This window comes from Aulonocara sp. 'chitande type north' Nkhata Bay, linkage group LG4 (assembly GCF_057382095.1).
Source record: "Aulonocara sp. 'chitande type north' Nkhata Bay isolate Kocher_YH1m ecotype deep benthic linkage group LG4, A_spYH_male_GT1.1, whole genome shotgun sequence".
NCBI lineage: Eukaryota > Metazoa > Chordata > Actinopteri > Cichliformes > Cichlidae > Aulonocara > Aulonocara sp. 'chitande type north' Nkhata Bay.
Window position 1 is genome coordinate 11,398,873 of NC_141347.1, and position 22,008 is coordinate 11,420,880.

At 41.6% G+C, this 22,008-nt stretch overlaps 1 protein-coding gene across 2 annotated transcripts in view; it reads left to right on the forward strand.

Moving 5' to 3' along the window:
- The first annotated feature begins 3,272 nt into the window (after positions 1-3,272).
- LOC147332008 (myosin-9-like) overlaps positions 3,273-22,008 on the forward strand; it is a 32,583-nt gene continuing 13,847 nt past the window's right edge. The window contains exons 1-9 of one of the 2 annotated variants that reach the window (XM_086288392.1): positions 3,273-3,487; positions 16,117-16,448; positions 18,234-18,390; positions 19,409-19,436; positions 19,546-19,639; positions 20,237-20,257; positions 21,462-21,554; positions 21,639-21,702; positions 21,823-21,921. In XM_086288392.1, coding sequence (XP_086144518.1) covers positions 16,122-16,448; positions 18,234-18,390; positions 19,409-19,436; positions 19,546-19,639; positions 20,237-20,257; positions 21,462-21,554; positions 21,639-21,702; positions 21,823-21,921 — 883 coding nt within the window. In that variant the 5' untranslated portion in view covers positions 3,273-3,487; positions 16,117-16,121. The remainder of the gene's footprint in view (positions 3,488-16,116; positions 16,449-18,233; positions 18,391-19,408; positions 19,437-19,545; positions 19,640-20,236; positions 20,258-21,461; positions 21,555-21,638; positions 21,703-21,822; positions 21,922-22,008) is intronic. The other variant, XM_086288393.1, reaches the window with a different exon arrangement.

Genomic DNA, 22,008 nt, shown 5'->3' on the forward strand with positions numbered 1-22,008 from the left:
CATCCTAGTAAAGTAGGGATGTGGGGGCTTATTGATTTTTCCATGCAGACACGCTGAATCGTCAGCATTTTGCTCTCCATACATGCGATACCCAGCTGCTAAAACATATAGGAAAACAAACAGACACATTCCACTCATAGTGACACGCAGCGAACATAAATCACACATTGTACTGAAAATGCCATTTTCCTGTGTTTGTCAGCAGATTCCTGTCATGCCTTAGGCCCTGCTGCAATATAAGGCAACTTCTAGGGATAAATGAGCATAATAGTTTGCCTTGTGCAGCGAATGTGTAGTTCAAGTATACCTGTGCTGAAATATATATATAGATATGTGTTATTTCTCTTCAGAATGCCATCATCTGTTTTGTGTTGCCATCTCTTATCAGGGATTACTTCCAAACAGGAAAAACAGAAAGACTTGTCTTAGTAGAAAAACTTGCTTTAAATCAAAAGTGTGCAGTTCGGGTTATAATCCACAGCTCTGACACTTTAACCTCAAGCACTTCGTCATAAATAAGGATCTGTTGTGCTGATTTAGTGGCTTTGGATGAATCACGGTTCAAAATAATCCTTATCTACTTTATACTGGGCAAGGGAGAACCATGGAAAAAACTAAAAACTCTTCAAGGATCAAAAGTAAAGCTTGAAAAGACAGACGGTGGCTGCAGTGACACTTTTCAGTGTTTTTGAAACTTGGTTTCACTTCAGCTATTTGTATGTAATAACTTCGCTCTTCTCCGCGGTTAGTTGACAGAGCAACAACAGCACATAGAGTGGCCCACAGACCGGTTGTACCACATACTTTGTACACTGCCTCCATGACAACGGAGCTCGCTGCAGGCAGACGGGCAGTGCCCGGTCACTACCGCTGAAATGACCATATCAGAGTTATCCGCTCTTATCAAGCTTATTATAATTAAGTGAAACTAAACTTAAAAAAATAATCTTCTGAAAAATATTAAAACTATCCATGCATCTATATTCTACTTATTCAGGGTCACGAGGAGCTGGAGCCTATCCCAGCTGTAATTAGAGTGAGAGGCAGGGTCCATCCTGGGCAGATCGCCAGTCTGTTGCAAGATTAACACAGAGACACGGGTAACCATTCACACTAATTAACCTAACCTCACCAACTGCATGTCTTTGGACTGTGGGAGGAAGCCAGAGTACCGACGCAGAGGTGGGAAGAATATGGCATACAGAAAGTCCTCGGCCTGTGAGGCAACAGTGCTAACCACTGCACCACTGTGTTGCTCATTAAACCTAAATTAAATAATTTTATGAAATTTTGGAAAATAAATCTATCTATCTATCTATCTATCTATCTATCTATCTATCTATCTATCTATCTATCTATCCTAATCCAATCCTATGGAACATTTTCAAACAATAAAAACTAAACTGAAAGAAGAAACTAAACTGAAACTAAACTAAATTAAATAAAAGTCTTTTGAAAACGGGAAACTATAATAACTCTGGCTCTCACTGACATCATACAGAGTCAATAAAAAAGAGCCTGAAACCTGCATTACTGGAAGCTTTGGTCATTTTGAGCATCCACCAATGCAGCAGCATATACTGACAGCCAAAGCATAATAGTCAGGGTCCACAAACGATGGGTGATAAATTCAAGTGAAAACACAAACCCTTAAAGCAGACAGTGAAGACATCCAATGGCATTTTTATGGGGACACAGAGAAAGTGAAAAAACATTTATTTTCCACTGCTAACGTCTCCCTGCTGGTTGTGGCATGTGCGTTGGCCCTGTGCCTTCAGGGCCCGTTCAGCAAACCGGACCCAAATCACCCGATTTGAAACCCAGAGGGCTGCTTGAAGTAAACAGGTTCATATTGTACTTTCCATTCTCCGGCGTAGACTTTGGCATCAGTAACACAGGACTTTCATCTCGACATCATTCACCCTTTCCTACCACATTCCTGCTTTCCTGTTCTCCATTCCCTCATTCTCTCTTTATCCTTCATTTCTTTCCACAAGGCAACGTTGACGTTAGTTTTAACAGCCAAGTGAAAACTAATGTCAACATGTATTTCTCTCCTTTCACACTAATTAGATCATCACCTGCGGCGGTTCCCATGCAGTGTTAACACGTCTGATCATGAAGCTCGGCTCACTTGTTGGGCGAGTGAAAAGTCACATAACTGTTTTGAATTTTATCTTACACCGTGTTTGTTCTTCAGATCTAATCTCATATCTGACAGGTGGATGGATGCATTTCAATAAACTCACTGGAGAAAAAAAACTGGAGATCTGTTGGGACTGGCCATGGTGCCAGGTGCAGGAGGAAGTTTTAAAAGAGTAATTGCATTTTAAATTACGCAATTTAGTTAAATGCATCACAAAAATAAATCCACAACACCTGGTTTCTCGCATCTAAGAGCTTGGGAAAGTGTGGATAAAGTTTTTATATTTAAAAAATCCCTCTGGTGGAAGCAGGAGCCAATAGGCTGAAATTGCTTGTATGTAATGGTGACAGGATGACTGAGTTTTTAAAAATTGGTTAACAGTGAAAAATTCAAGGCCCTCTGCAACCATGCTGCCAAAGTCGGGGTCAGCTGCACACTGGTCTTCCTGACCTCCTTTTAGAGTGGAGACAGCCTGTTTACAGAGAGGAGTGCTTCACAATATTAATACATCTTATGTGTTTAAGCAGACAGAGGTGGGTGTAGAGTTTCAAGAAACCACTGCCTGAGTTTTTGTTACACCTTAAAAAAGAAAGAGACAGACAGATTAGTAATATGAGTAGCACGCAAGCCTGCATGTGCATGATTTGTCTGCTATCTGACAGCAGAAACGAAATCAAACATCTGGAGCCATCCGTACTAGTTGTTTAGCACGGCGCTCAGGGCAGACTAGACCTCGCTGACACACGAGGGGAGATCCTGAGTGATGCAGTTCATCCTGAGAGTGACTGGTACTTATATGGTCATAAAAATCCTTAGCATGCACATACCTCTCTCATTAAACACAGCTTTATCGGTAACCTCTCTAGTCTCTCCTCCCTCCTCTCAACGCTTTCAAGTTCAGTTTTTTGTTCTTTGTCCCGCCTATTCGCTGTCACCCCTCCGCCCTGTGCTGCCTTTAGAAGAAGCCGATTGGACAAAAGTGTCGAGGATTAACAAAGGACGGCGGCCATTGGCCAGGGGGCGGATATGTGACAGCTGGGTCCCGCCTCATCCTGAACCCCACCCCAGGCTCCGGCGGGCCGTTCGCTGACTAAAATTACGCAAACCAGAGACCAGCCAGTGGAAGAGGGAGGGAAAAAGGAAGAGGGGGAGAGAGAGAGAGAAAAAAAAGATAGAAAGAGCGACTGACTGAAGTGGAGGAAGCGAGCTCTGTAGTTTAGCCTGAACTCTTCGAAGCTGCTGCCGACAGGAAGATAAGTTTGTCTCACTGCGACGCTGACTGAGCCACACGGTTGTTGTTAGCCACCCTCTTAAAAAAGGCAGCCTGCACCCCAAAAGCAGGTAATTTCTTTCTTGAACACTTTTGTCTGCCATGCTTTCTCCATGTACTCGTTTCTAACTCGTGCAATTCGCTTGTAGCCGCAGCAAGTGCAGTGAACCAGGAAGCAGGGCCTTTTTTTTTTCTTTTTTGGCTAGTTCAGGGCTGCAAATAGAGCAAGCTGCTCTGGGTGGAGTGGGACCTCCGTCGGAGTTTTAACCCGAGCTTTATTTAACTTCACAGCACTTTAATATTCAAATAATATACTGTCCATAAACTTTTAATACACGAGTGAGTGTGCAGTATGTGAAGCGTAGGTCTCAGAGTACAGCTTCAGCGTTGTGGCAGCTCGCGAGAAGCTAAAAGTCTTAACGGTAGAGGCAGGAAGTGATTCGCTTGAATGAATGGCACCGTGGGAGGAAAAAAAGAGAGAAAAAAAAAGCCGGGCGAGAGTTTGAGCTGAAGAGAAGAGGTGGAAGTTCAGGCTATCCGAACACCGGCTCGGTGTAAGATATGAATGCTTAGTTTGTGGTGGTTGAACTTATCGGTGTGTAGCGGTGGGAGACAGACACTGAGCCGGTGATATGTCTGGCTGGCAGGGTGACGTCAGTGGATCGCCGAGCTGAGCGTTTCCGCCACTGACCAGCTTTACCCATACTAAACCATGTCACCTGCATGTCTGTGCACTGCTACTGCCAACATGGTGGCATGAGGAACACATTTTACTGTGATTTTTGGGAGAGGCATAGAGAAGTCGGACAAACTCATAGGTGGGCTAATATGGATGTTTCAGAAGCTTAACTTGTATTATGTGATTGTCTGTACTATGTGAAGTACATATTTCTAGATAGATTTATTATTAAAATATTCTAGTTCACCTGGGAGGCACTTAACGTTTATTATCTCATTAGATAAAAGTCCAATGGGTTTCCAGTAAGGCTAAGGTTTCATTCTTCATACACTCATTGATTGCCTGATATGAAAGCAGTTTTTCCAGTCAGCATTATTCCAGGCCAAGATAGTGAAGAACGAAAATAGAGATGCATGTAAAAAATGCAGTGAATGTTATCCACATAGAGGATCTAAAGTCATTAAGGGGTGAAGCAGAAGGAAGTATTTCGCAGCGTGAGATGGGCATGATGATAAAAGATGTGGTTGTTATGTAGATGAGCCAGATGTTAAGTCAGAGTGGTTCCTGCAGTGCCAGCTTAAAATGACCAGGCTTGTCTTGTAATTACAGTGCGGTCCACTCTGATGAACATTAGCTGGGCAGCGTGACTTTTTCCATTTTACATAAGAGCTGGAAGGGCTCGGTATCGGCTCAGTCTGAGTGCATTTTTATTTGTGCAACCCAGTGACCCAAATTTACCTCTAAAGGCTTTACGAACTGTAAAACATGAGACGCCATGTAATTTTAGAGCCTCGAAAGTCATCACGGGAAACTTTGAGTTCAAGCTCAGGCAAAGCGTGCATGCGTCTGCAGTGGAAATGTTGATCTGCAAGCACAGATTACAAAAAAGCATCTCTAGTTAGTTCAGGCTCAAAGAGAACATGCATGTTACGGCAACATTTGGGCCAATCACAGATTTTCAGTGTTCCATTCAAATCAGGACCAATCATGTCATACCAGTGTGCATCCTCCTGAGTGATGTGCTTTGTCAGTATCATTTGTTTGCATCTGTTAGATGACGCATAGTTGTTTGCACTCAGGGACTGTGGATAGTCATTTAGGCTATGACAAGCACCAAAGTTCAGCATTTTGGGGGAAGAAATGCACAAAGTCTGCATCAAATCAGACTTGGGCATCCCAGCAGCTCTGGCACTCCTCCACCCAAACCTGCTTCTCATTGTAGAAGGTGTTAGTGGTCTCAGAGGGAGGCAGCGTGGCACCCTTTTGCTTTTAAACACAAACGCTTATTTCATATCAGTTGGTTTCTGCCAAGAAAGTCTTAAACCACAGTGCAAGGTTACTACAGTAACAATGCTTGCAGGCTGAGCAGTGATCAGTATTAGTCATTGTAGTAGCAGAAGAATAGCCACAGCTTGTGCAGAATTCTTCTATAAATGGCATCTCAGGGTGACCTTTCTCCGGATGAGTCTCCCTGAGAGCAGCAGTCATGTGCTTAAAGTCTGATGCTTGAAGGGTCACATGGGGTGACATGTTGTATGTCATATCCTGTTATTCGCAAGAGTCATTTTGGCAAATTAATACATTGTGCAACATCTTCTCTGGAGGCCAGTTCTCCTCTCCCATTGCCAGTTTCGGTGCTGTTATGGAGCCCCCCTGCAGAGATCGTTACATTCCATCATTCATGTGTCAGCAATGTCCATACTCGAGGCCCTCCTGGGGGGGCGGCGGGGGGGGGGGCGGCAGTTATGTACCGTAGTCCTGACAAAATTGAATGCAGGCCTCTTTTAAAATGTGAACAGGGTGCTGGTGTGTGAGGCTGTTCAGTCTTTTCAGAGTGTTACGGTCTGAGGGAACTTGCCTGTGGATGTTTAGATTTCATTGAAGGGTGGATGTCCCAGCTGGGGAAGATTATTTGCAGGCCCCCTGCTTTTGTTGCTCTGTGGAGAGGGCAGTGTGACATTATTTGGCACATTGCGATCGTTTACCCTGTCTCAGTGTTATTTGAAGAAATGTCAGGTATTCCTATTCTGCCTTTTTGAACTACATTCGCATGTGCAGTAATTCCTGCAGTTTAGATCGCCAAGAAAACCAGATTGGAATATGTGCTGGGCTTTTTTTAGGGCTGAGAGTAATGGGGCATACTTGAATTAATTATGAAACCTGTCTGTTGAAAATGATGAAAAAAAAGTTCTGGCTTTCTAAAATGTGACTTTACTTTGGTTTAAGCTTTTAACTTTTCTTGAAATAGTTTTAATGCTCAGTAAAATGGTAATGCTTAAAATCGTGTGTGTCTTTGACACAAGATTCACAAATATAAACAAAACATTCCTGTCAGAGGAGATTGCCAAGTTTGTTTGTTTTTGTTTTTTTTCATTAAGCATAGCAGAGCCAATCGTATCCTCTCTCAGTATGTAGCAGTGTCAGCTGCGAGCGACACTGGCTTAAATTCATTTTTATGTATTAAAGGCAGTATCAAACATTAACAGATTTTAGCCTGTGGAGTCTGAATGCAGTATGTCATTAATGCTGGCCTTTAATTCAAGTCATTCAAACTGCTGCTTTCTCCTGAATGTCTCTTCTAATTTAGCTCTGCCTCAGTTAGTGGTTGACCCGACTACTCTCAAGGATATGCAGACCGTGGGTTTTTTCTTTCCTTTCTTTCTTTAAACAGCTTTGTATTTCCTTGTTGTGTCAGTCTTCTTATCAGACCTTTCTCTGTGACCTCTGTTCACAGTGCATGTTCTTCGTTTTACCTCCCCTGTCTCTTTTCCTATTCTTATTATCCCCCCCCCCCCCCCCCCCCCCCCACACACACACACACACACCTGTGAGGTTTCAATAGAGCCCAACAATGGCAGGAAATGACTGTGCTCTGACTTAGTCTACATAAACAAAAGACTTGTTGAGATTTCAGGTCTTGAAGGACAGACCTTGACTTATGCCTCCTTGTGGCAATGGCTCAGCAGATGGTGCTTCTTTGTGTTCAGTAACGCTAATTATGAGGTATTGTTTGATTAGAGATTACAGTCATACAGTTGAGCCTTCTCAGAGTGCCAGTTAATGATCATACAGTTTTGTTTTGTTTTTTTTTCTTTTTTCTGGGATTATTGAAGTGGCTGTCCAAAATCTTGTCTTGTAAAAAAACATTTTCAAAGTTCTAGTTAGCAGGCTTTACTTATTCATGTAAACGTACGTTTTTCAGTGTGAACCAAGACAAAAGCTGGGTTGAGGTTAAAAGGCCTGAAACAGGGAAGGTTTCTAATCTGCCGTGACTGTAGTAAAGCTCAGTTGCATTTCTGCATATGACCTAAATGTACTTTGTCCGTGGTTGGGTGGGCGTGTGTGACCTACACACCTGTTTTAACTGTGCGGAAAGGCAATTGATACTCGGGACGAAGTGAGAGACAGTTTTGCACTATGAACTTTGAAATGTGCTGAGTAATATGCCTAATATTTGACTTCCGTTGGACAGTTTATTCACATGTTAATCCAAAATTTGACTACATGCCAGCTGTCCAGGTTGTCAGACTGTCATGTGGTTCTCCAAAGACTGTTAATGTGTCTTTTTATGAGATGATTTTTTTTTCTTTTAAAAAGAAGACAGCTTTGTATTGTCTGAATCTCTCAAAGGGAGTGACCTAAGTAGCGATAACAAGTGATAAGGCTGAGACAAACCGCATGGCAATCCACAAAGTAGAAGCAGCAGATGGAGGCTTTCTGCTGGTAGAATTAAATGTATAAGAACATACGAAAAGTGAAACTATAAAAGTAGCAGATTTCCTTCACTGTGTCTGTCAGAAATCTAATGCGTAGCTGTTCCAGTGCAGCTTTCCTCCTAAGAAAGATTGCTGCTGACAAACAGAAATGTGTATCTTAACTCCCTTCTGCATTCTTTCACTGTCTATTAAAAGGCTTACGTAACGATCTGTGAGCTATCACATAGTCAATACGGTTGGAGTGTTTTTCTAAAAGGGCAGGCGAAGTAACCAGTCGTTTGGGCTGTGGTGTAACAGGGTGGTTGTTTCAAAGATAACTGTGAAATTTGTTCTGTGACCCTGAAACTGTTGCAGTTGTCAGGCGGATGACCTATTTCAAATGGTCTGTCATTTTAAATCAACATTTAATCTTAACTATTGCTTGGATTGGGTGGAGGTGAAATTGATGTATTGGAAACTGATGACTTAAAAGTAACATTGAAATGCTTGACTTGAGGCAGTATGTGGAAAGATCATGTTCCCTCTCCAATTCTTTTTATTTTTTATTTTTTTTATGCACTGTCTCCACGGTAAAAACTTGTGTTGTGATCAAGTGCAAGAGAGTTAACTTAAAGTAAAAGAAGTGCTTGAAAAGGTCAGCTAGAATGATTTGTAGTTGTTGAGCTCAGACTGTAATATTAACGATGAACTTTGCAGTGTGATCGCACCTTTTGGTTAGTAAGCCTTGTAGTGTTGCGACTTTACCGTCTTGGTGTTTTAAAATGTGCACGATTGAGTGGATCTGACTAAGAAACTGAGAGACAATAGTAGCTTATCTGTCTACCTACACATGTAAGCCATGTCAAGCATACACTTCTTTATATTTTTATGCTCTGTTGGTGTCGTCCATTCAGAAACTAAAAAGAAAACTTATACTACTTTCTACTTTAACCAAAGGAGTTGCCTCTTTGCTGACCAGTAGAAAAGTATGTCCATCTTCGGTATACAGTCCATCTGCTGAAAAGTGAAGTCACTGTGCAAGTGCATTAAATCTGTACTCTTGTGCTAATGCTCAAAAGGGCCTGACTTCTGTCTGTGAAAACAAATGCATTACTTTAGAAGTCTGAGAAAGCTATTGCATGGGGATTCCACAAAAAATCACCTCTCGTTCTTCATTTCTAGTTTAAAAATAATGATATTAAAAAATTGATGGCCAAAATGCACAAGCAAGATCTTCACAACAGAACCTCATAACCAGTAGGTGACATAATGGTGGCTGCGTGTGCCTCTGCATATAGTGTATGGTTTAAAAGGGCCTGCTTGGCACTAAATTTATGAAGGCAGGTATACCCAAACACTCATAGTTCAATTGTTACATCCACTATTTTGCTATCAGTCAAATCTAATTCAGATGAACACACTTAAACATGACTGTGGTGTTGGTGAAGAAGTTCACTAGCTCATCTGAAAAGGTTGTGGGGGGTCAGACTAAAGTCTGAGTTCATATGATGTTGTAGGGGCCCCTAGCTGCAAGTGGTAGATGGCAGTGGCTAGCTTACAGTGCAGTGAAATTTGATCCTGGTTGGGGCAGGAATGTGGAAAGTGATGTAGGTCTGTCATGCAGTGTGGTTATTTTTCCAGCCAGGGCTTAATTTACTCCTCAGTCCTCAGATCTGCTCAGCATGGGCTCAAGAAAAGCGCCACCTTTCTTCTCCTCGAAAGACTCGCACACAACAAGTTCCTCAAATGGCAAAATAGTTTTCTCAGCTTGTCATTTCCTCTTTCCTCCTCCCCTCCCTTCTCCTTGCCCCACCCTTGTGCCACTTTCAGAGGAGGAGGGTGAAGGAAGTAGAGAGAGTTGACGTGTAAGCCCATAATGAATTTTGACTGACTGGCTCAGTACCTTAGCGGCTACTGTCTGGCACACACTCATGTCATGAGAGGGCAGACTCGCAGTGATCAGCTCAAACTGTGAGGGGGTCGAATGCAGTAAAGCTATGACAGAGGAGGCATTGATGCAGTAAAAATAGACAAAGTAGTATTTGTTGGAATGAGGAACATAAACGGATGAAGGGTGTCAACGGGTTAAAACAATGTCCACAGCATGAGAAAGGCAACTGAGGACGAGCAGGCTTGGCTCAGCTTATGTTAGTGGGATGCTGTGATGAGATGCTGTTGGTGGGAGTACAGTGTTATTGACTTTGGCAGGATTATTAATAGAAAGGCAGCAATGTCAGCTCAGCACAGCTGGTTTTATGGGTTCCTTTCAGCTGGAACAGGAGGGTTTGACTTTACATGGTCAAGCTGTGGCGGAGGTTGTCACGACTCCAGTTTTTTTTTTTTTTTGTTTGTTTTTTTTTAAACTGTTTTTTTAAACTGTAACTTGGTGAGGTGGAAAAGAAAGACGGGTGTTGTTTGTTTTTGTTTTTTTAAAACTGATGAATCGAGGGTCTCAGCTTTAAAGGTCTTGAGTTCACCTTCTTTCTAAACGTTATGTTTCCCTTTTCCTTTCCTCGTTCCTCCTGCACTTCTTTCTAAATGTCCTGGCTCCTGCATTGCTTCCTCTGTTTGGAACCACACTGCTCTGTGATGTAGGTTTGCACACCGGCCTTTGTTCTCATCCTCATGTTGTCTTTTGGTTCCTCTTCCTCTTTCAATCAGATTGTCTAATGGGGTAGAGCTAACTAACTCTGATTATTTTTTTTTATTTAAATATATTTTTTGAATGGGTTTTCAGTCATTGCCCATAAAACTGTGCCGTGCTGGTTTCAGGATGACTGTCCAAGTGTCTGCCACCATGTAATCACTTAATAAGTAATCTGTGTTATGAAAATCTAGATGAGTTGAAGTCAGGCTAAGCAGAATAGATGGTGTTTTTGCAGCCAAGTGTCACTCCACAGACAGGGATTCAGAGAACGCTTGATTCTTACAGGATTATGGATGCATTGGCAGCAGGGCTTCAAGAACGAGGAATTGTGATCCTCAAGCAGGGGGTGGGTTTCATGAGCTTTAATGCACAGTGTTTTATCTCAATGTCAAATCAACATCCAAGACTTACTGTAACTGTTAAGCTCTACGGGGAAAAGCCAAGGTCTAAAATTGGCTGTTCTTTATCCCTCGTCTTCTACCTTCTATATAGAACAGGCCTTGCCAAGCTAGAATAGCTACTGGGAGTAATTTTAGACCTCATTGCTCTCTGGAGAGCTAGTTTGAAGTATGTCACAGTTATCTGTGTCAGGCATGTGAGTCGGACTATGGCAGACGTCATTGTTAGATTGGACTTTAGTCCTCTTTTACTGCTTGGCTGATTCTTTCTTTTATAGGTGACGGTAAACTGACTTTATGTGGTTAGGACAAAAACATTTTGAGTAAGTCAGACATAATGTAAGTGGGAATGAACAAATAGAAAAAGACTCTGTGGATTAATTGGTAAGAAAAACAACTGCTTGCAGCAGTTTCCACACATTAAATGTCTAAACTGCAGTTTCGTATGAAAGACTTCTGGTTAACATTAATTTAAAATGAATAAACTAGCAAGTAGGGCTGGGCCATATTATACCGTTCACGGTAATACCGGTATAATGTTAGGCAACGATAGGAAAATGAAATATCGCGATAGAATGGGAGTAAAACGCGCATGCGCAGTGCCTTTGTTTTCATACGCACATGGCCGATTGTTGAGTGAAACAGATGAACCAGAATTGGTTTGTAAAAATGGTGCAACTTCCGTGATGTGGAACTGGCTTGGTGTTTGTCCGTCAGATACACGACAAAGCACTTTTTTTTTTTTGCAGAACATGCAAGCGGCCGTTCTAAGATGCTCTTAAATCTGGGAGCATGTTTAAATTTAAATATGCATATTTGAAAAAATATGTGTAAGTTCAAGAACATCTAAAGAAGTATTTGTATTTGTTTATAGACAGATTCTAATTTAACGTATTTATTTAAGCAGGATTTTTTTTCGTTCATTGCCTCAGGCCAACAATGTGCAATAACGGTGCCAAAATGTCAGTATTTTTGTATATACTCATTTTGCAAATTTATGAGAAAACAACTAATTGCTTCAAATTTTTTATTTAACAAACATCAAGGCATTACATTTTCATGTAAGTGTTTAATGCAACAGATAAATAAATGGCGAATGGGCTGCCATTTATATAGTGCTTTTCTACTCTACTTGAGCGCTCAGAGCTCTTTATACATTTCTATCTGACATTCACACATACACAGCAGCCAGGGATCAAACCACCAACCTTTCAATCTTTAATTAATTCATACGAATTTGATGGATTACTCGGGGGTGGTCGTGGCCTAGGATGTGAGCCAAAACCACCCCAGAGTAACAAAGTACCAATAACTGTGTGTTTTTGTGTGTCTGTGTCTATGCTCATGGACAAGTTATGTTAACTAACTGTTCAATAAAATTCTTTCCTCCCATAAAATGTTCTTGTTACTAGGGCTGGGCCATATTATACCGTTCACGGTAATACCGGTATAATGTTAGGCAACGATAGGAAAATGAAATATCGCGATAGAATATGAGTAAAACGCGCATGCGCAGTGCCTTTGTTTTCATACGCACATGGCCGATTGTTGAGTGAAACAGATGAACCAGAATTGGTTTGTAAAAATGGTGCAACTTCAGTGATGTGGAACTGGTTTGGTGTTTGTCCGTCAGATACACAACAAAGCACATTTTTTTGCAGAAAATGCAAGCGGCCGTCGTTATTGTTGTATTTGTCGGACTAAGATGCTCTTAAATCTGGGAGTAATCTGGGTCCTAAACTCAGTACACTTCAGGTCAAACAACACTGCAGCATCACTTAGAGTTAAAAACTGTCTAAATTCTTTCATCTTTAATAAAACGATCAGCATTGCTGCTTTACCAGGTGTAACTATAAAGTTTAACTTCCAGGCATCCATGAAAACAAAAGTTATTACATTTAACGGAGTTAGAAGTTAGCAGGAAGCTAGCGGAAGTTAGCTCGCTAGTTTCGCTAGTTACCTAAGCATGATATTGCATGTTCTGACTGAGAGATTTCTGAAAAAATTCAAACGTACAGCTCTGCTATCACTTCCACCATAAATGAAGACAGGAAACTAAACAGCAGTGACGTTTGTAGGGTTACTGAAGTTTGGCTAGCTGGTATATAATGATGTGCGACGTGATCGCTAACATAAACAGTGAAGCTGGAGGACGAACACTAACACTTTTCCACTTATAAAAGTTAATGTGAAGGTTCTTCATGGTTAGAGACAAATGCAATCGCATGGCAGGATGCTGTAAACGGACTAAACTTCAGTCAGGAGAACAACTGAGATAATCCATCCACAATACGAGGTTAGTCATTAATATACTGCAACAACATGGGAATAGAGCAGCTGCCAGAGAATTCAACATTAATGAATCAATGGTACAGAAGTGGAGGAAGCAAGAAGAATGAGTTTAATAAAGTTTGATTTATCTGACTGCTTTGTTTCGCTTAATGTGCCTTATAATCCCGTGCACCTTATGGTCCGAAAAATGCGTACTGCACACTGCAGTTTAATGTTGCAAAGCACCTCTTTTTAACTTCAGTGGATATTATACATGGTTATGCTCAGGATATGTCAGCCCATTTCTACTGGAAATGCCTTTTGGTTAAACTTTCAGCAAGGAATTTGCATTTGCACTGTTACATTTTTATAAAGCTTTAATGTACATAAAAACCAGCTTCTTGTTTAAGTGAAAATAAATGGAAGGTTGTCTTTTTGCGCTAGTAATGTTGTGGAGTTGTATTTTGTCTTGCATCAATTATATCGTCGGTTATATCGTTATCGCAAATTTTCAAATATATATCGTGATAAATATTTTTGGCCATATCGCCCTGCTCTACTAGCAAGTATTTGATCCTTAAGCAATGTGACTGCAGCAACAGATGGTGTGTGTATTTGTTAAGATTATTTGATACTTTTTATAGTGGCCTGGCAAACATGTCTCCCTGTACCTTTGAATCATAGCAAGCTAAAACAAACCAGAGTGCTGGGTGTGTTCTGTTTCACTTCTTGTTTTTGCCAGACAACAAAGCTGCAGGGATTATAATCAGTTATGGCTCGTATACAAACTCTGCACGGGGCCAAGTGATCTGAATGTAGAGGGGCAAGTAATGGCCAAAAGAATTTTAAAGGAGTATGGGAGCACTGTCAGAGATGCACTACAAGGAATGAAGAGCTCTCAAAAGTATGGAGCAATGTTTGTGAAACCCCTAAAGGCACACTTGACATGCTAATGTGACAGGAAGAAGCCATAGAAAATGGGTTTGAGGAAGATGTAAGGGGAGAGGTATATAGGACAGAAATTTGTGGAATGCTTTTAGATGCTGTCTCTCCCTGATAAAGAGTGAGTATGGGAGGAATGTGACCCTGAAAAGACTGGAAAACAAAAGGGGAAGGGTGGGTGCTGGTGTTAGGATTGTGCACAGGGAGTCTGAAGGCAGAGGAGGAAGCTTGTGGCCAACTGAGAGAGAAAGCAGGACAAATTTGCCCCACGTTCTATTAGAGGATGGGGTCTGTAGACCACGGATGAGCTAGTGGGCGTGGTGCACAGTGATGGACGTCAGCTGTGGCTTAGTCTGGCAGAGTGTTGATGGAGGACATGAAGCCGCAGGGGTCATGAGAAGAATGCCTCTGCTTTCTTTCTCAGAGCTCAGGGTTAATGTGCTGGAACAAGCAGCACTTTAGTATCTTAGTAGTTTTTTGGTTTAGGTCCTCCAGAGTCTGTCACATTGAGAACAATTTATGAATGCTTCAGAGTTTAAAAGTTGTGTCCCTCTGGCTGAGAGTCTCCGCTGTTGTAATGCAAGAGCAACTATACACAAATTCACTACATCTCTAAATTTGGGGCTTTAGGGGGAAATGTGTGAGCTGTGAAGTTACACTGCTGTTGAACGGCTCTGGAAATGTAAGACTTGTAAATCAGTGGTGTGTACAAGCAGCATTTTACTATGCTGAGCATGAGTAATTTGAACCTTGTCCCACTGGACCTGCAGTGTGAAATTGCTCTCATCAAACACTTGACTACCTCTATATATTCATTTAGATACAGTCATGACTACCTAAGCCCGACCTCCGCTGTGTTTTTCTTGACGTTTGCATATGAGTGACCAAGCAAATGCAAACTGTCTGTGTGCTTGGTTACCCTTAGAGGTGAGGGAACACTAGAAAAGACCAAGAACCCTGGTGATGCTGGGAAAATTGGTGTGGGTCTCCCGCTGTGCTGGAATGATCATTTAGATAGTAAAGGCTGGGGGTACTGGTGTCTGTGAAAGAAAACTACGTTCGGTTAATTGCTCACAGCGTCTCTGCACTGACTGTTTGGGCGGTTTGGCTGTAGCCTGCTCGTGCTTTTTTTTTTTTTTTTTTTTTTTTTGCTTGCCTTACTGGTTGTACTAGTCTAGTCACTTTCCATATGGGTTAAACCACAGCACTCCCTGTCAGCAAGCTGTTATTTATAAGCGTGTATAGACTAGGCTGAGCAGTGATTTCAATCTATATGATTAGATCTGATGTTTATCTGTATGCACTTGTGTGTAGTGTGAACTGCAACATTCAGTGTGAATCTCATTTGTTTTGTATTCATTTATAATTCATGAGTTTTATCAAACTTGGTAGCTCTCCTCCTACTTGATAGTTTTGCAACGCATTAGTGAGAGAGGAGGCGTTTTTGGATGGGCCTCAAGGTGACTACTCGGTGTCTATTGGAAAGGGGAAAGTACGAATGACATGTATGTGGGTGGCACCACACAAACATTTCAACTTACTCTAAATAATAAACCAAAACAATCAAGCAGAAATGTGAAAAGGGACTTTTCCTTTAGTTCCTGAAACCTCTTGATAAGCGCTATAATTCATCAACCAGTTTATCTCTAAAATCAAACGAGCACCATGACCAGCCAGTAAAAGACTGTACTGGAGCAGTTAGCCAAACTGCAGGCCCCCCCTGTTGGTACTGCTGTCTCTGTGATCCAGACACATGTTTCTTCCCTGCCACTCGAAATTTGATTAGGTGTTCACAGCGTTTAGCCTCGGAGTAACAGAGCCTTGTTTGAACTGTTTCCTTTATGTCAACGCAGAGCCGTATTGCTCTTGTATATTAGTGGTGACCTGTGCATTCCTCGGAGATTACACGTGTAGACAGATGGATACCAAATAGAGAAGGAGTTAAACAGGAAATTGCATGTAATAGTTTTCTTTGAAGATGTGAAACTGCTCATTAGATTTTAGTGTGACACTAATCTCCCTGCACCGCTAACAACAAGCAATGTTTCTTTTTCTCTCTGTAAAACAGCAACCATGTCGGATGCAGACAAGTTTCTGTACGTGGACCGTAATGTGGTCAACAACCCACTGGCACAAGCTGACTGGGCTTCCAAGAAGCTGGTATGGGTGCCCTCGGAGCGCCTGGGGTTCGAGGCCGGCTCCATCAAGGAGGAGCACGGCGACGAGTGCGTTGTGGAGCTGGCAGACTCTGGAAAGAAGATCCGAGTGAACAAGGATGACATCCAGAAGATGAACCCCCCGAAGTTCAGCAAGGTCGAGGACATGGCCGAGCTCACGTGTCTGAATGAGGCATCCGTGCTGCATAACCTGAAAGAGAGATATTACTCTGGTCTTATATATGTAAGTATGGAGCACTGACCTTCTGTTGCTCTGTTCATTCTGTCTGCTGAAATCTAACATCACAATAATATACTAGATGTGATTTCTATTTATATTCACCCACATATCATTAATCTTGGATCCTATTATAGTAGCTTTGCAAGATTCAAGGCTTAAGCTGCAATTGAAAATGACATTCAATTAAATGATGCACTAATGTGCTTATTTTCTAATAAAGAAAATACATTTTGCAATCATTATGTTCACTATTTGACTGTGGACCCATTATGCTCACATCAAACTGTTTTAATTCTCGGACTTATGACTCACAGTTCAGAATAGTTTATTACACTGGGCTTTGGTGCAGCGCCTGACCTCATCCTGCCTGAAGCGAGCTGTTTCAGCTCTTCTTCCTTTGAAGAAAAAAACAAGCTTTGTTTTGATTGGCTTACCCTCATAAACAAAAGGTCTGATCAGCAGTTGGGTGTGGCTTTTGCGCCCACAGCCAGAGCTGTGTGCATGAGATGACCATATTAGGGATGGCTGCTGTCACTGACATCATACAGACCCAAGAGCAGGAGAAAAACCACAAAAAGAAACCCTCTGAAAACTTTGCTTTTAGCTCGTGGGGATTACTTCCTCATAGACTTGCCTCATCATGTCAAACGTTAACCAGGTTGCTATTGTTATAGAAAACAAATGACAGGAAAAAGGAAGAGCATAGCTGTTCCCCACTGGCTTATAGAAAACAATCTACTCTTGAACCCTGTCTAACCTCCTAATTATCTTGTTAAGCTCCAGTGCAATGACAAATCATACACACCGGCTCTTCTTATAAAGAATGTGAACAGTCTTTTAACATACTAGTGGTACTTCAGCAGTCTTCTCCCTCAATGTTGTCCCACTTTGTCTCTCTTGTTTGATCCGTGTGTGTGTGTTTCGGAGTCTTGTAAACAGGAAGCTGTAGGGAACAATACAGTTGGGAGTGTGAGAGATATGAAAAACAGTTTTGGCAGAGATGAACATGGAATGTAAATTATGTTGTAACTGCTCTTGCTGCCCCCATAATGAATGTTATTTACTCCATCTGGGCTGGGAGTGATTTTTGGCCTCTTTGACTCTGTGATGTGTGACCCGGTCATATCAACACAGCCCGTTGTACCCCTCCCTCCAGAGACCCAGGCTACGGTCGGTTTGAGTGGCTCCAGGCTCTGAAATTGACCATCTCCCAGGGGAACGCGGGTGTACAACAGAGGGAGAGATGCCTGGTACAAAGAAATTGGGAGGGCAGCTCAGGAATGCGAAATATTTAAAAAAACAAACAAACAAAAAAAAACAACTTTATTTGTTATGCTATGAGGAGAGATGAGTCCAGATATACAAGATACATGACTTATTAGTTTTATAGAAATGAATAAACAGGGAATTTTAATGTCTGACTCTGAGAAAACATTGTTTTTTTTGTGTATATGACTTGGCTGGCTTGTCAAATAGCTGTACTTTTTATAATGCCAAGATCAGTCATCAGTTTAAACTTGCAGCAGGGTGGGGTTAATATTCCATAACACAGGAGGATTACAAATAAGAGTTCATGAGAATTTTAAACTGAAGATGGGAAGTCCTTGTTATCGAGAAGCTGCGGAAGCCCTTTCCTTTAATGCGAACTGGCCATTTATATTAATTCAGTAATGCGGAGGGATGCAAATCTCTGATCACATAAACACATCCAGTCTGTTTCACAGGTTTCTTTCTCCAGTTCAGGCGAAGAGCGCTTCTTTAATTGTTTAATTCTCATCCACTTTGCAGACATACTCTGGCCTCTTCTGTGTCGTCATAAACCCCTACAAGAACCTGCCCATCTACTCGGAGGAGATCGTTGACATGTACAAGGGCAAAAAGAGGCATGAAATGCCTCCCCACATCTACGCCATCACTGACACGGCTTACAGAAGCATGATGCAGGGTAAGACACGGTCCCAGCTGCCTGTCGAGATGAGAATTGTATGACGGCATTTAAAGAAAAGGAAGTGGTGGCGACGTGCTATCATGAAAATATATTTCGTTTGCTGTTAAATGTTTGAAATTCTCGAACATTTCCACACCAAAAAATACAGTTCCTGTCTAACATTCCCAGACATAACATTGTGAAACTGGTGTTCTGAGTGGCACAGCTTTGATCAACACTGGCTGATTGTTTGTGTCATTACTTCTTTTAAACAATGAATGCAGGGTATAAGAGTACTCTGTAGTTTGGCTCTGCATGGAAGACCCAGGGGACCACTGGTTGCAGAATGTTGTTTGAGACCCTCTGAGAATTGCACTTTTCCAGCTTGTGCCATCAGAATCTCTCAGCTCAAGCTAATAAAATTTGTTGCTCACTCATTGGAAATATACACATGGGATATAAAATAAATTTTCAACATTTATGAATTTACACCATGTTTGAGCCTGTACAGTAGCTTACAGCCATTATGTTGAGCAAATTTCCTGACAAAACTCTGCTAGTGCAGATTTCCTGTGCCGCCCCCCCCTCTTACTACTGCCGTGTCACATAATTATGCAGTGTTTCTTTGCGACTCTGTGAATTACCATCGAGACAGTTCTCGGTGTTTCCTGCATAGCAATTGTATTGTATGTTTTAATTACTCCTGCATGCACCACAGCAGCTGGACGTTAAGGCCACTGTTGTGCATATTGTTGTTCAGTCCACCCAAGCTACACTCTGTCCCTTCAATGCTCTTCATTTGAGGAGGCGCTGCAGTAATTAAAAAAGGTTACTTAGACCCAAGCACGTCTTCACTGTCGCAGGAAGCCGGATATTCATTTCCTCTCTGTGGTCAATGAACTTCCTGTCGTATAGACAAAAAAACGTCTTGCACTGTAACGATAACTTATGTTCATTTTGTATATGCAGAATTGTTGTTCAGTGGGTACATATTCAATTCATTTTTTTTTTTTTTTTTTTTTTTTTTTTTGTGCAGATCGTGAAGACCAGTCCATCCTGTGCACGTAAGTTATAGATGATGAACACATCAACAGTGGTCACATTACAGAAGATGTCCTCTCAGTGTTGAATCAGTCCACTGACTATTTTATTTTCTCCTGTTTGTGTCTGTAGAGGCGAGTCTGGTGCTGGTAAGACAGAGAACACGAAGAAGGTCATCCAGTATCTCGCTCACATCGCCTCCTCTCACAAGACCAAAAAAGATCAGGTCAGTCTTGCAGCTGATACTTGCATTCGAACCTTCAGACCTCCATTGTTTATCACATTCATTCATCTCACTTCACTCCCAGCTGTTTTACTCCTGTAAATTCAAGTAATCATCCTTTTCCTCCGTGCACCCTGGATCTACTTATTTTCATTTTAACTGTAATTAGTATGCACACTATCTGATTGTGAATCAATCATTACATTGTTGCCTTCAAGCCGCTCATTTTCTACAGGAAACAGAGCAAAATTGCTGTTGGTAAAGCTGCACAGAAAGACCATCAAGGAAAATGTGTGGCAATGAAAATAACGACCCTGCAGGCACAGAAAACAGTAGTGTACATTCAGGCCCTCCTGTCACACTTCATATAGACCAGAGACCTAACTTAATCTACTATGTGTTTGGGTTTACTTCACTTTTTACTGCAACTTGTCAGTAGAAATAAAACTCTGCCAAGCAGTCAAGCATTACGTCACACTACTGTTATCTGGCCTGTCAGCGCTGCGATAGATGCTGCTAAAACCCACCCACAGGGGTTTACTGAAAACCACATCTATCGTCCCTTTTTGAGGTTGTTGTATTTCTCTCTCCCATCAACAGAACAACTTGGTCCTGTCACATGTGAGTTAACCCTCCCCCTTCATTCACTCTTCCTCCCCACCTGCTTCTGTCATCACAGTCCTCCTTCTACCACGCCCATCCTCTTCTCTCTCCCCCCTCGCTGGACCGCACTATTATGGGAGTCACTTTGTATCAAGGGCAGGGGTTACGTGTCTTGCCAGCCAATAGGAAGTATGGAGGAAGTTTGTTTGCAGCTCAGCGGCAGCCGTATGTGTTCCTGTGAAAAATTCAGCCAGACAATGGCAGGATAAAGAGGGTGGGGTCTTTGCTTGAGCTACTTTTGCTATGATGGATGTATTTACATTTGTCTGGTTGAACTTTTCACAGGTTTTGTTGCTACTTTGTATGTGCCGATGATTCCAAAGTCGCTTTTTTTTTTTTGATTTTTCTTTTTCTTTTTTCTTTTTTTTTTTTTTTTTTTTTTGCTTGGACAGATATCCTAAGCTGCATACATGTTGTGTAATGACCTAACATGCACTTGAGGAAGTTGTACTCATTTGGCTGGGGGACACCATTTGCTTTCATAAAAAGCTAACTGACAGTGATATAATATGAGAACTGGTTAAGATTGACTTAAAATTCAAAGGTTAAATTCTGCATTAAGCATGGTGTATATGTGGGTTTTTTTTTGAAGGAAAGAGTTATTAAAGTACTGAAATAGAAACGACAACTTGTTTTGTGCTTGCGGTTCACTGGACTCCTCTGCTTTGAATAACAGGTGACGGGTTATTGACAGTCTCAGGGTTTTGGGGTCTTTGTCAGTTTAAACGCTAACATGTCGTTGCGTGTTGGGATAAAATGCTTGGGTGTGATGTGTGCTGCTGGTGTATGTATATGTGTGTATGTGGTATCAATCTTATCGCTTTTTGTTTAAATGTCTTGTTCTTTATGTTGCCGTCTCAGATGTAAGTATATTATGGGTATATGCAAAACGCCCGCCTCTGCTTTTTTGTAATCATAAGTAACTTTATAGTAAATGTCAGATTAGCATGTGAAGCCCTCACAATACACAGATTAACCTCTTAAGCCCCAACGACCCCAGATACGGGGGCAAAAGGCAGGAGATTGATTAGGCGTTGGGGCTTAAGAGGTTAATTTTAATGATTTATGGTCTTGTTGGATATGAATCCATGGCTGAGAAATTACCTGTATGGATGTACCTGCGTCTTATGTTTTGCATTGCAATTCTGTTCCTTTCCACTAGGGGGAGCTGGAGAAGCAGCTGCTGCAGGCTAACCCCATTCTAGAAGCCTTTGGAAATGCCAAGACTGTCAAAAATGACAATTCCTCCAGATTCGTAAGAATTAACTGCTACAGCCTTTGTTTATGATTTCTTCTAAATACCACTTTCACTTAAACATTTTTTCTTCCACACCACCAGGGAAAATTCATCAGAATCAATTTTGATGTCAATGGTTACATCGTTGGTGCCAATATTGAAACTTGTATCCTTAATGCTGTCAGGTTGTTGCCTTTTATGTTATTATTACTAAAGAAGTCTTAAACCAGTTCAAGAGCTTTTCTGTGGTAGTATCAGAAGTTGTCCTTGACACACCGACCTCTAGACTTGTTGGAGAAATCTCGTGCCATTCGCCAGGCCAAAGAAGAGAGGACCTTTCACATCTTCTACTACTTGCTCACAGGGGCTGGAGACAAATTGCGCAGTAAGCAGCACATTAAACAAAAATCTCTGTTTAAAGATGGTGCAGTTTCCTCAAGCATTTGGTGACTTGATGTTTTTTTGTTTTTTT